Source organism: Garra rufa, chromosome 9 (assembly GCF_049309525.1).
Source record: "Garra rufa chromosome 9, GarRuf1.0, whole genome shotgun sequence".
NCBI lineage: Eukaryota > Metazoa > Chordata > Actinopteri > Cypriniformes > Cyprinidae > Garra > Garra rufa.
The window spans coordinates 3004448-3018922 of NC_133369.1; the positions used below are offsets into that span (position 1 = coordinate 3004448).

Consider the following 14475-nt stretch of genomic DNA (forward strand, 5'->3'; position numbering starts at 1 on the left):
AAAAATATATTTATATAAATGTATTTTTTTAATAACTTTTTTTAATTTTTTTGCATTTTTATTAATTTAATCTTTATTTGCTTTTGACTTTCAATAACTAAATTGTTTTTAAATTCTTTTTTTTAGTTTGTTTTTAGTTTTATTTATCTTTATATATTTTTTAGTTTTTTTATTTATTTATTCCTTTTTGAATTTATTTATATTTTTTCAGTTTTAAATGGTTTTTGATTCAGTTTTTGATTATTTATTTATTTACATTTTTTTTTTTACCTTATTTATTGCTTGTGTTGCTCATGATGCTTGTGTGTTTGCAGATCTTATGCAGCGGCTGAGGAACCGAGACCGTGAGCGTGAGAGGAGGAGCGGAGGACTGAGAGCTGCATCCAGACGAGACCGTGACAGGTGACTATACTTGAACATATCTACAGAGCAATACATGTATAAAAAAAAAAAAAATCTTGATACATGCATTATGCATTTTTTAGTAACATAAATTTAAGTACTGGTAATATTGTCATTGTCTGAAATTAAATAATTTATAATAAAAGATGGTGTTATATATTCCTGCATTTTCTGTTAACATAATTTAAAGAAATATACATTTTATATTTAAAATAAAGTAAGCTTTTATGAGATATAATAATAATAATAATAATATAAGTATTTTCTGGCAGAATAAATTCAAGCAGTGATATCAAGTGTCAGTGTCTCAGAAGTCAGTGTCTCATAAATATTCATGACGCTGCCTGTTCTTATCCTATGAGAAGTCGCTTTTAATTATCCACGACAGCGTGTGCTGATTTGCTGTGGCAGGCGCTTCAGATTATGTGATTAACTGAGAGAAATGTTCATGGATCGAAAGATAGTGTAAGAGTTCGGCACACGCAATTCGTTCATAAAGTAAGTGTAAGCGTTTTTTCCTTGACGCAACCCATCAAAAGGCTTATATAAATGCGGCAAAATAAGCCTGAACAGTTATTAGAGGTTCAACAGCGGTATATATATATATATTTTTTTCGATGCATAGTGCAAATGGCTGTACATTTGTGCTTGATGGGAGCAAAAATGAAACTGTCTGAACCCAAAGTTGTCTGTTGTCTCTTTCCCCTCTCCTCCACACAGCGCAGTCAGCGCAGCACGCCCACTTTTGCAGCATTTTTCAAAACTGTGGTGAGAGCTAGCCAGTGCTGAAACAGGAGGGTTTCATAACCCTTTAATTATTTTAAAAAATTTCATTACATATTTATGTACAGTGGTGTGAAAAAATATTGGCCCCCTTCCTGATTTTTTTTTTTTTTTTTTTTGTATGTTTGTCACACTTTAATGTTTCAGATCAAACTAATTTAAATATTAATCAAAGATAACACAAGTAAACACAACATGCAGTTTTTAAATGAAGGTTTTTTTATGAAGGGAAAACAAAATCCAAACCCACATGGCCCTGTGTGAAAAAGTGTTTGGCCCCTCTCTGTTAAAACCTAACTGGTTTATCACACCTGAGTTCAGTTTCTCTAGCCACACCCAGGCCTGATTACTGCCACACCTGTTCACAATCAAGAAATCACTTAAATAGGACCTGCCTGACAAACTGAAGTAGATCAAAAGATCCTCAAAAGCTACACATCATGTTGAGATCCAAAGAAATTCAGGAACACGTGAGAAAGAAAGTAATTGAAATATCAGTCTGGAAAAGGTTATAAAGCCATTTCTAAAGCTTTGGGACTCCAGCGAACCACAGTGAGAGCCATTATCCACAAATGGTCAAAACATGGAACAGCGGTGAACCTTCCCAGAAGCGGCCGGCTGACCAAACTTACCCCAAGAGCGCAGCGGCGACTCATCCAAGAGCTCACAAAAGACCACACAACAACATCTAAAGAACTGCAGGAGTCTCTTGCCTCAGTTAAAGTCAGTGTTCAGAGTTTCCCCTACGTTTCCAGCTTTTTGCCGGTAGCCAACATTACTTTTTTTCCCGGTGCTTTAGCCTACTTTGTATAATAACGAAAACATTTATTTCAGTGAAAAAATAAGTCCAAAACTCTCTATTTTAACATTTTGAACACTAGGGCTCTACAATCTTTTGCTTTTTTTTTTTTTTTTTTTTTTTTTTTTTTATAAATTCTTATCAAATGAAAGCATAAACATTTATTTTTAATCAAGTGAAAAATAAACCCTTTTAATTTTTGGCAAACAGAGGTTTACTGTTAAAATCAATACATGGAGGAAAAATTTTATTCAGTTTAAAACGTTTAAATAATAATTGTAGTATTTTTTTCTACAATTAAGTGTTTTAGTGCTTTAGTATGCGTGTAGTAGAAAAAAAACGCGTCTCCGCCATTCATACATACAGAGGCAAACGGAACATGCAGGATTCATATTAAAACGGTCTTTTTGCATTTCAGTTTTCACAGACACTAGTCCAAATTGCGATTTGAATTAAGTGACAGACCAACTTTTGATTTATTAATCCAAAAATCGACGAATTACGTGGCATTCCGCGCTATAGTAAATTCCGTTTTTATGAATGGAGTGCGCGATCCCGCCCGTGTTTTCGCGGAGGAGACATTGTAAACGCGCGACCATGTAGAGACAGAAATGACATGCCTTCGTGTAAAGATAAATAACATAAGGCAATTTAGTTTGTTTAATAAAAGAACAATGTATAGACCTGTTCTAAAGGAAAGATAACCTTAAATGACCTCTATTGTGATCTATCGCTATATCGAAAATAAAATTAACTTGACGTTTAAGGGCCGCCCCCTAAGATAATGGTAGGGGAAACACTGGTGTTCATGACTCCACCGTAAGAAAGAGACTGGGCAAAAATGGCCTGCATGCCAGAGTTCCAAGACAAAAACTGCTGCTGAGTAAAAAGAACATAAAGGCTCATCTCAGTTTTGCCAGAAAACATCTTGTTGATCCCCGAGACTTTTGGGAAAATACTCTGTGGACTGATGAGACAAAAGTCAAACATTTTGGAAGGTGTGTGTCCCGTTACATCTGGTGTAAAAGTAACACAGCATTTCAGAAAAAGAACATCATACCAACAGTAAAATATTGTGGTGGTAGTGTGATGATCTGGAAGACTTGCTGTGATAAATGGAACCAATGTTCGGCCATCTGTTGGTGACCTCAAGCTGAAGCGAACTTGGGTTCTGCAGCAGGACAATGATCCAAAACACACCAGCAAATCCACCTCTGAATGGCTGAAGAAAACAAAATGAAGACTTTGTAGTGGCCTAGTCAAAGTCCTGACCTGAATCTTATTGAGATGCTGTGGTATGACCTTAAAAAGGTGGTTCATGCTCAAACCCTTCAATGTGGCTGAATTACAATAATTCTGCCAAGATGAGTGGACCATAATTCCTGCACAGCGCTGTAACAGACTCATTGCAAGTTATCGCAAACGCTTGATTGCAGTTGCTGCTAAGGGTGGCCCAATCAGTTAAGTTTAGGGGCCAAACACTTTTTCACACAGGGCCATGTGAGTTTGGATTTAGTTTTCCCTTCATAATAAAAATCTTCATTCAAAAACTGCATGTTGTGTTGTCTTTGATTAATATTTAAATTAGTTTGATGATCTGAAACATTAAAGTGTGACAAACATGCAAAAAAATCAGAAAGGGGGCCAACACTTTTTTTTTACACCACTGTATTTTCTGGCAAAATGAATTTTGTGGGTTTTTTTTTTTTTAACTATTTAATTGTTTAAAATAAAAGATGATTGTTCATGATATAAATTATATTTTTTATAAAGCTACATTAACATGTACTTTTGCATCACACCACAGAAATTAAATTATTAATTTTTTTATTTGCAGGGACTCGAGGAGGCAGCTCTCGATCGACACACGGCCGTTCAGACCGGCATCAGAAGGGAACCCCAGTGATGAACCGGAGCCACTGCCGGCTCACAGACAAGCTCTAGGAGAGAGACTGTATCCGCGAGTACACGCCATGCAGCCGGTACAGACCAGCACAGCCATCACTCTTCATATCACAGAAACACATGTCATTTGAGAAGCTGATAAAGTGTGTGATGTGTGTGTTTCTCTACAGGCATTTGCCAGTAAAATCACAGGGATGCTGCTGGAGCTCTCTCCCGCTCAGCTGCTGCTGCTCTTGGCCAGTGAGGACTCACTCAGAGCCCGTGTGGAAGAGGCAATGGAGCTCCTCATAACTCACGGAAGGTGAATCATCCTATTTTACCCAAAGATCCCTTATAAAAATAAGAAATCCTTTCTATGATTTTTTTTTTTTTTTTTTTGTGTATATAGTGGACAAGTAGTGTTTAGTAAAATTATTAATTGTATTTAATTACATATATTAATTAAATATTTAATAAATAATACATATTTTATATTTAATTTAATATTTAATTTAAATATCAATAATATCACATATATATATATATATATAATATTAAATAATATATTAAATGTATTTAATAAATAATTAATATAAAATTATTATAATGGGTAATTATGTATGCTATTTTATGCTATTATTGGATTTAATTATTATTTTAAAATGTATTTAAATAAATACTATAATTAATCTGTAATACTGTAAATGACATATATTTATGTAATTTATTATTCTGTTACTTAGTATATCTATTTAATAAATGTTAAATGAATTAATAAATAAAATGTGATATAATTTTCTGTTTTAATTTAAAATTATTTCAGTTTTTTTTAATGATTAACTAAAATAGAATGCCTATATTAATTGGCAATAATTATATTTATATTATAATTATTTATAATTATTTAAAAAACTTTATTTAAAGTCAGTTTTTTCTAACTAGCATTTTTTCCATGAGATATTCATGTATTTTCTGACAAATTTACGCTTTAATAATTTTATGGGGATTTTTTAAAAATGGCGTTATTTAAAATTACGTCTTTAAAAATAAAACATATTTAATGATATTCGTGTTTTTTCTAGCAAAATAAGTTTAAGCAATATTTATTTTATAGATTTTTACAGAATATTAAGTGTATATTTAATAATACTATAATTATATAATATATTATGTGTATTTATATTACATAATATATTAAATTACATTATAGTATTTAATTATTAAACACTTTATATAATTACATATGATACTTTATGCAATTTGTTATACTGTTTAATAATTAGATACATTTTATATTATATTAACATTGTTTAATAATTAAGCAGTATATTTATAATTAATGCACAATTATTACATGCTATTTAAAATAATTTTATTAATTTAATAATATAATAAAAAATTAAAACATTATTATTATTCATTAATTAAAATTAATTAAACTCATATACTTATTTATTGTTTAGCTTTTCATGTTCTAGTGGCCTAGATAATTTTGTCAAAATAAACTCAAACCCTTTTGCCAGTATTTTATGAGATTTTTTCTTGCACAGGGAAAATGGCGCTGACAGTATACTGGACCTCGGCCTTCTTGACGCTCCTGAAAAAGCACAGGTGTGTTTATTCTAAAACCCCCAAGAACCTTATCATTTTAGGCTGTATGGTTTGATATTACATTTGTTTTGAACTTATGTGTGTGATCTGATTTTAATTGTAAATTTCATCTTCCACCAGCAGGAGAACCGAAAGAGACACGGTTCGACTCGCAGTGTGGTTGACATGGAGCTGGATGACCCTGATGACGGGGATGATAACGCTCCTCTGTTTTACCAACCTGGCAAGAGGGGCTTCTACTCGCCCCGTCCAGGCAAGAACACGGAGGCCAGGCTCAACTGCTTCCGTAACATCGGCAGGTATGAGACACACGGTTACCTGAATGTACATGTGGGACTGAACCTCTATATCAACTTCTAACCAATAAACCCTGATTCTTCTGCCTCCAGGATACTTGGCTTATGTCTGTTACAGAATGAACTTTGCCCCATCACACTCAACAGACACGTCATCAAGGTTTTGCTCGGCAGGAAGGTGAATGTCTAAACGTTAATGCATTAATTTTGTAACAGTGACCCGTTTAACCTCCAAACAGTGCAGATTATTGCTGAGGTTGGACACTATGAAGCTCATTTTTTTTCCTTATTCTGTTATATATATAATATATAGAGAGATAGATAGATTAGCATGTCTAATTAAATTAACTCGATAAACTTAGAATAAATTGTTAAATTATGTAGGTTTCATGATGTCAATTAAATAGACATGCTTTTTGATCACTAAAAATTTAATAAACCTTTAAAACAGAAAACAGGATTGGGGGGGGGGTAGGAAAATTTTAACTTTCACAGGGCACTAAAAAGTTATTTTTGATGCAATTTTCCATCATTTCTTAAAAGATTTAACAAAAAGAAAAAACATTTTAGGGTGCAATGAAATTACCCCCCCCCTCCCCAAATTCTGTTTACTTTTTTTTTTTTTTTTGAACTCATGAAACTAAATTGTGTAAGTTTCTATTATTTCATTTGCATTTCATTTTATTTTTTTGCAATTTGACATCAATTTATTAAAAGATTTAAAAAAAAAAATCTGTTTTGATGGTTAAATTTAATTTTAATAGTCAAAAAACATGTCTAATTAAAAAAAATTATTTACTTTGACTAATCATTAAAATTGAAAACGGGGTTTGGAGAAAAAATAAGGAAAAATAACTTTTACAGGGCCCTAAAAAGTTTAAAAATTTATTAAAAGATAAAAAAAAACAATTTAGGACCCTATTAATGTTTTTTCAAATTTGGTTTTAGTTTTTCTGGGTTTAATTGTTTTTATTTTTTTGGATTCTTTTTCAATGGTTAAATTAAATTTGAATAGTCAGAAAGCATGTCTAATTAATTGAACTCATGAAACATTTGACAAGCTATTTGATGCAGCAATTAAACCATTAAAATGGAAAACAGAATTTGGAAAAAAATGAAAAAAAAAAAAAAAAAAAAAAAATCTGAAATAAAACCAGTTTCATGAAATTGGATTTATTTTTTCAAATTCTGTTTTCTCAATTTTTCTGCAATGTTTTTAATGGTATAATTAATTTAGGAAGCAAAAAGCATATCTAATCAGTGTTATTCATGAAACTTTAACAATTGATGTTTGACTGACATTTTTTGTAAATTTATAATTTAATACAAATGGAAACAGAATCCAGTCATGCAAATAAAACTTGCAGTATATAAAAAGGAATATTTTCAAGGGAAAAACACTGCATTACATTTTTAATCAAATTATTTTTTGTATTCATTTAATGGTAATTCTTTGGCTTCTTTTTTTATTGGTTTATTCTTATCCCCAGTTTAATTTGTATGACTGGATTCAGTTTTACCTATCTAAGGAATCATACTAAATCTTGTTCTCTTTATCTGCAGGTCAACTGGCATGACTTTGCATTCTTCGACCCGGTGATGTACGAGAGCTTGCGGCAGCTGATTCGTCACTCTCAAACCGAGGAGGCTGAGGCCGTGTTTGCAGCAATGGACCTCGCCTTTGCTATCGACCTCTGCAAAGAGGAAGGATCTGGACAGGTAATGGCTACATTCTCTCATTGCGTAGGCATTAGAGCTCAGTATATGCACATGACTGAACTTTTTCTGTTGGATCTGCAGGTGGAGCTCCTGGCTGGAGGGGTCAACATGCCTGTGACGCCTCTGAACGTGTACGAATATGTGAGGAGATACGCCGAGCACAGGATGCTGGTGGTGGCAGAACAGCCTCTGCATGTAAGTGCACTTCACTCCTGCTTCTAATTTTGCAGCTTAGTATTTTTTTTTTACATGCACATTTACATTTGTGCATTTGGCAGATGCTTTTATCCAAGGCGACTGCATTCAATCTAAACATTTTTTGCATGCACATTTACATTTGTGCATTGGACAGATGCTTCTATCCAAGGCGACTGCATTCAATCTAAACATTTTTTGCATGCACATTTACATTTGTGCATTTGACAGATGCTTCTATCCAAGGCGACTGCATTCAATCTAAACATTTTTTGCATGCACATTTACATTTGTGCATTTGACAGATGCTTCTATCCAAGGCGACTGCATTCAATCTAAACATTTTTTGCATGCACATTTACATTTGTGCATTTGACAGATGCTTCTATCCAAGGCGACTGCATTCAATCTAAACATTTTTTGCATGCACATTTACATTTGTGCATTTGACAGATGCTTCTATCCAAGGCGACTGCATTCAATCTGAACATTTTTTACATGCACTTTTACATTTGTGTATTTGACAGATGCTTCCACCAAGGCGACTGATTTGAAACTAAACATTTCTTGCATGCACTTTTACATTTGTGCATTTGAATGCAGTCGCTTTGGATAAAAGCATCTGTCAATCTAAAAAAATTTTGTATGTACATTTACATTTGTGCATTTGACAGATGCTTTTATCCAAGGCCATTGCATTCAATCTAAATTTTTTTTGCATGCATTGAAGCATTGAAGCCATTACAAAATGCTTTAAGAACACTTTCTTTTGTTCACTGAAAGCATCTGTGCTGTTGCTTTAAATTCTGCCAGAAATACAGAGAAGTAAGTGAGGATGTTGTTTTGCAGGCCATGCGGAAGGGTCTTCTAGATGTGCTTCCAAAGAATGCTCTGGAGGATCTGACAGCTGAGGACTTCAGACTGCTGGTCAACGGCTGTGGAGAAGTCAACGTCCAGATGCTCATTAGTTTCACCTCTTTCAATGATGAATCAGGTACATTATTGGATCTCCAACACGCTTGAAACTGATTCTATGTAGCACTTCTTAAGAACTTGGAGTGAACATTCCAAACGGTAACATTTTCAAATCATTCTTAATTCGAAAATGTTACAGTTTGGAATCTTCAGTCCATTTGTAACAATTATAACGTTTCACTTTTCAAAATTCCAATTAGTCACAATAGTATTATTTTTCTGTAAGATATCATTCATTTCTTGGTATTTTTATGCACATTTTGGGCCAAGATGAGCATAAAATCTTTCTGTGTGCCTTAAGAAGAATTAAGACTTAATTTTTTTTTTTACTTAAAATAAAATGAAACCTCTAAGAAATGTATATATTTTAGCTAGTTGCCAAACAATATTTCTATTTAATAAGTTTAGTTCCACTTAATGTACTAAACAAATTTAAATGAAACGCAAGCATGAACGAAAATGAATGCAGACATTAAAGAAAATAAAATGACAATCGTGCAACAAAATTGCTAAAACTAACTGAAATTAAAATGGGAAAATACAAAAATTAAAAATTCTATCAGTATTTTCAGTATTAAATGTATAAACAAAAAAGCGTTTACAGTTGCTATTTTTCTTTTGACCCTAATGACTAGATTTTTGATCCACTGTCACATAAGCAATAAAATGTTGAAGTGTGAATGGCTGAAGAATGAGCTCTTTGTATGTTGTTGTTCATTGCTAAAGGTGTGGTTTTGATCCTCCAGGTGAGAATGCAGAGAAGCTGCTGCAGTTCAAACGCTGGTTCTGGTCCATCGTTGAGAAGATGAGCATGACGGAGCGGCAGGACCTGGTAGGACACTTCTTCCTTTGACCCTCTGGGCCTCTTTGGTCATTTTTGACTGAAAAATTGTATGTTTTGTAATTTAAAAAATTGTAGCTTCGTCGGAATGAAATGACACTTGGTGGCTTTTGTTGCATTAGCTATGTGAGCACACATAAAAATCACCGACGTGATTCAAATATGTTAAAGGGTAAAGAAAATAAAAAATAGTCACACTTGGCTCCTTCGTGGTCAAAAATGACCGATATAGGAAATATGAAAAACTGCAATAATTCAGAGAATCTTTTGGTGGTACAAGCTACAAATCAGCCACTGTGCTCAAAAAAAGTGTTCAGCAATCAAGCAATTTTAATGTGAAATGTTGCATTTAAAAACAGATAAATACACACAAAAATAATCTTAATGCTAGTTTTTTTAAATCTTATTGGAATCGAATTAGGAATCAATAAGAAATTGGAATCGATCAAATTCAAACGGTACCCAACCCTCATTTTTGACCAAAAACGTATGTTTTGAAATTTAAAAAATCGTGGCTTCATCGGAACGAGATTACACTATGGTGGCTTTTGTTGCATTAGCTAAGTGAGCACACACAAAAAAATTACTGACATGATTCAGATATGTTAAAGGGTAAAAAAACAAAACAAAACAAAAGTCACAATGGCTCCGTCGTGGTTAAAAATGGCCGATATAGGAAATACAAAAAACTGCAATAATTCAGAGAATCTTTTAGTGGTACAAGCTACAAATCAACCACTGTGCTGAAAAAAAAAAAAAAAAAGTGTTCTGCAATCAAGCAATTTTAATGTGAAATGTTGCATTCATTTAAAAATAAACACAAAAAGAATATTAATGCTGTTTTTTTTTTTTTTTTCTTATTGGAATCAGAATTAGGAATCCATAAGAGTCGGAATCGATAAAATTCAAATGGTACCCAACCCTACTCTTCGATCATTTTTGACCAAAAACGTATGTTTTGAAATTTAAAAAATCGTGGCTTCATCGGAATGAGATTACACTTTGGTGGCTTTTGTTGCATTAGCTAAGTGAGCACACACAAAAAAAATTACTGACATGATTCAAATATGTTAAAGGGTAAAAAAAACAAAACAAAACAAAAAAGTCACAATGGCTCCGTCGTGGTTAAAAATGGCCGATATAGGAAATACAAAAAACTGCAATAATTCAGAGAATCTTTTAGTGGTACAAGCTACAAATCAACCACTGTGCTGAAAAGAAAAAAAAAAAGTGTTCTGCAATCAAGCAATTTTAATGTGTAATGTTGCATTCATTTAAAAAAAAAAAATAAACACAAAAAGCATATTAATGCTGTTTTTTTTTTTTTTTTTTTTTTTTTTTTCTTATTGGAATCGGAATTAGGAATCCATAAGAGTCGGAATCGATAAAATTCAAACGGTACCCAACCCTACTCTTCGATCATTTTTGACCAAAAACGTATGTTTTGAAATTTAAAAAATCGTAGCTTCATCGGAACGAGATGACACTTTGGTGGCTTTTGTTGCATTAGCTAAGTGAGCACACACAAAAAAAATTACTGACATGATTCAGATATGTTAAAGGGTAAAAAAAACAAAACAAAACAAAGTCACAATGGCTCCGTCGTGGTTAAAAATGGCCGATATAGGAAATACAAAAAACTGCAATAATTCAGAGAATCTTTTAGTGGTACAAGCTACAAATCAGCCACTGTGCTGAAAAAAAAAAAAAGTGTTCTGCAATCAAGCAATTTTAATGTGTAATGTTGCATTCATTTAAAAATAAATTAACACAAAAAGAATATTAATGCTATTTTTTTTTAATCTTATTGGAATCGGAATTAGGAATCCATAAGAGTTGGAAATCGATAAAATTCAAACGGTACCCAACCCTACTCTTCGATCATTTTTGACCAAAAATGTATGTTTTGAAATTTAAAAAATCGTAGCTTCATCGGAACGAGATGACACTTTGGTGGCTTTTGTTGCATTAGCTATGTGAGCACACACAAAGCATCTCTGACATGATTCAAATACGTTAAAAAAAAGAAAAAAAAAAAAAAAAAGAAATGACTGACATAGGAAATATGAAAAGCTGAATTATTGCAGAGAATATTTTGGTGGTACAATCTACAAATCAGCCACTGTGCTAAAAAAAAAAAAAAAAAAAAAGTCAAGCAATTTTAATGTGAAGTGTTGCATTTATTTAAAAATAGATAAATAAATACAGAATATTAATGCTAGTGGGAAAAAATGTTAATTAAAATTGTATAAACATTGCATAGTATCATAACTCCTTAGAGTTTTAAATAATAACCACAAAATATTATTGAACAAATGTATTTTCATTGATTTTCCTGAAGATAAATAAGTTACTTTTAAGGAGCTAAGTGTGACTCCTAAACGAAGAGGCCCAGAGGGACTTGATATAAATTCAGCCTGTGCCAGATGTTAACGCATTGGTGTGTGCCGATGTCAGGTGTACTTCTGGACGTCCAGCCCGTCTCTGCCGGCGAGCGAAGAAGGATTCCAGCCCATGCCCTCCATCACCATCCGGCCGCCGGACGACCAGCACCTGCCCACCGCCAACACCTGCATCTCTCGCCTCTACGTGCCACTTTACTCTTCCAAACAGATTCTCAAACAGAAACTTTTACTAGCCATCAAGACCAAGAACTTCGGTTTTGTGTAGTCGAGCGAAAACCCGTTTAATCGTTGTGTAATATTACTAGTTCCATTTTTGTAGATTTATTTTTTGTCTATACAATTTTATGAATATTAAAGAAGTGCTGTCGCATCCCTGGCAGTCGTTTTCTTGGGTCTGCGTTGCAAACGTCGGACGGCTTGTTCTTATTTTGTTTCTTTTTTGTTTTTTATTTCCGTTATCCGAGTATAACGCAACATTCCTGCATTGGCTTTTGTAAAGTTGAAGCCTGCAGCTCCATTGGCTTGAACTGTAACTTCCCGTGACTTTGGCCTGACGGTAAACTGTCCGCCAAACCCAGCCAAAGATGACAGCAGGAGTATTTAAAGAAAAAGAAAGCTTACACTGTGATTTATGATTTTTTTTTTCCTGCCCTAAACATAAATATTACTATCACTGAGACTTCACTGCTGCCTTCGTGGAAAGTCATTTTTTCTTGTATAGAGGGAGTAGGGAATTTCAAAAATAAACTTGGATGCAAACTAGTCTTGTGCTTGGTTTTTTTTTTTAGTACTTAGATAACATTAGTTAATGCATTACCTCATTTTACAGCATTTATTAACCTTTTTATTAATGTAAACTTATTAACTAGTGCATTAACTTTTGATTTTAATCATGTTTTTAATCAAGGATTGTTCATGTTAACTTAAATTAAACCTTTTCCAGGTTTACATGTTGCATGTTAAATTTAGGTTTTTTTTTTACTTTCTATTCTAAAAGTTAATTTTCATGTATAAAAGTTTTTTAAAATCATGTTTGGTTATTTTACTGCACGTTATTTTTGTTTTCTTTAACATATACAGAAACTACCACAGTTAAAGTTTAGACTTTCTAGTAACTTTTAAATTGTTTGTTTCCAACTAATTTTTTTTTTTTTCAGAAATATATATTAAACTTAAAAAAAAATCATGTATGTAATACATTGCTGGTGATCGTACAGTATAATTCGTTTCATGTGACATTTTTTAAAAAGAATATAGTATTTAGCGTATTTTTTTGCAAGAATGCCTTTTCAAACATTACAAAAAATATGAAAAAGGGGAAACATTTAGAATTTTTCAAATGAAGTATTGTTCATATTAACTAAGTTATAGTTTAAATTAAACCTTATTGTAAAGGTTTACATGTTGCATGTTTATTTAGTTTTATTTTTAAAAATTTTTTACTTTCTTTTCTAAAAGTTAATTTTAATGTATAAAAGTTTTTTAAAATCATGTTTGGTTCTTATTTTACTGAACATTATTTTTTTCTTTTAACATACAGAAACTGAATTTCTAGTAATTTTCAAATTTTAACTTTTTTTTTTCTCAATTTTTTTCCCTCAGAAATATTTATTAAACTAAATCATGTAGATAATTATAAACTGTTGGTGATGGGACAGTATAATTCTTTGTTTGAAAAGGCTTACTTGCAAAATATACGCTAAATACTATATTTTTTTCTAATGTCACATGAAACATTGTCAAAAGGTAAAAAAGTGGAAACATTTTGAGTTTTTTTTTAAATTAAGAGTTGTTCATATTAACTAATATAGATAACAAATGTTAAATTAAACCTTGTTAAGGTTTACATGTTGCATGTTAAATTCAGTTTTTTTTTTTTTTTTTACTTTCTACTCTAAAAGTTCTTTTTCATGCATGTAATCATAAGTAAAAAAAAATGATATTTGGTTCTTATTTTACCGAACATTTTTCCTTACCATATACAGAAACTACCATGGTTAAACTTTAGAAATTCTAATAATTATTAAATAATTGTAACTTTTTTATTTTCTTAATTTTTGTTCAGAAATACATATTAAACTTTAAAAAAATATAAAGAATAAACGGAGCAATTCCAATAGGGTCCTCGCACTGCAGTGCTCGGGGCCCTAATTATAATTTGCTGGTGATAGGACAGTATGATTCTGTTTCATGTGACATTTAAAAAAATAATCTAGTGTATATTTTACAAGTATGCCTTTTCAAACATTGTCAAAAACAGTAGAAATATTTTATTTTTTTTAATTTTACAATTTTACATTTAAAAAATATTAAAATTAGAAGCCTTTTGTGACTTGTACTTGCTGCACAGGTTGATATTTATTTAATGTTAATGTTTTTTGACAATGCCAAATAAAATGTCATAACAGCATTTTTTGGCTCATTGATCGAGTTTGCCGAGGACTCGTTACAATGTTTTTTTTTTTAGTCAACTATATTAGCATAAACTAACATTTGAACAGCATTGATTAATCTTTATTTAGTTCAACATTTTGCTAATCAAAATTTGTATGTCACTGATGCACT

General features: G+C 31.9%; 1 protein-coding gene across 6 annotated transcripts in view; it reads left to right on the forward strand.

The window, feature by feature from the left end:
- Positions 1-12672, forward strand: part of ubr5 (ubiquitin protein ligase E3 component n-recognin 5) — a 70122-nt gene extending 57450 nt beyond the window's left edge. For 5 of the 6 annotated variants that reach the window (XM_073846548.1, XM_073846552.1, XM_073846549.1 and 2 more), the window contains 11 exons: positions 315-402; positions 3822-3966; positions 4060-4190; positions 5419-5479; positions 5600-5778; positions 5869-5953; positions 7339-7494; positions 7576-7689; positions 8539-8683; positions 9411-9496; positions 11963-12672. In XM_073846548.1, the coding sequence (XP_073702649.1) occupies positions 315-402; positions 3822-3966; positions 4060-4190; positions 5419-5479; positions 5600-5778; positions 5869-5953; positions 7339-7494; positions 7576-7689; positions 8539-8683; positions 9411-9496; positions 11963-12175 (1403 nt within the window). In that variant the 3' untranslated portion in view covers positions 12176-12672. The remainder of the gene's footprint in view (positions 1-314; positions 403-3821; positions 3967-4059; positions 4191-5418; positions 5480-5599; positions 5779-5868; positions 5954-7338; positions 7495-7575; positions 7690-8538; positions 8684-9410; positions 9497-11962) is intronic. The other variant, XM_073846551.1, reaches the window with a different exon arrangement.
- The last annotated feature ends 1803 nt before the right edge of the window (positions 12673-14475 follow it).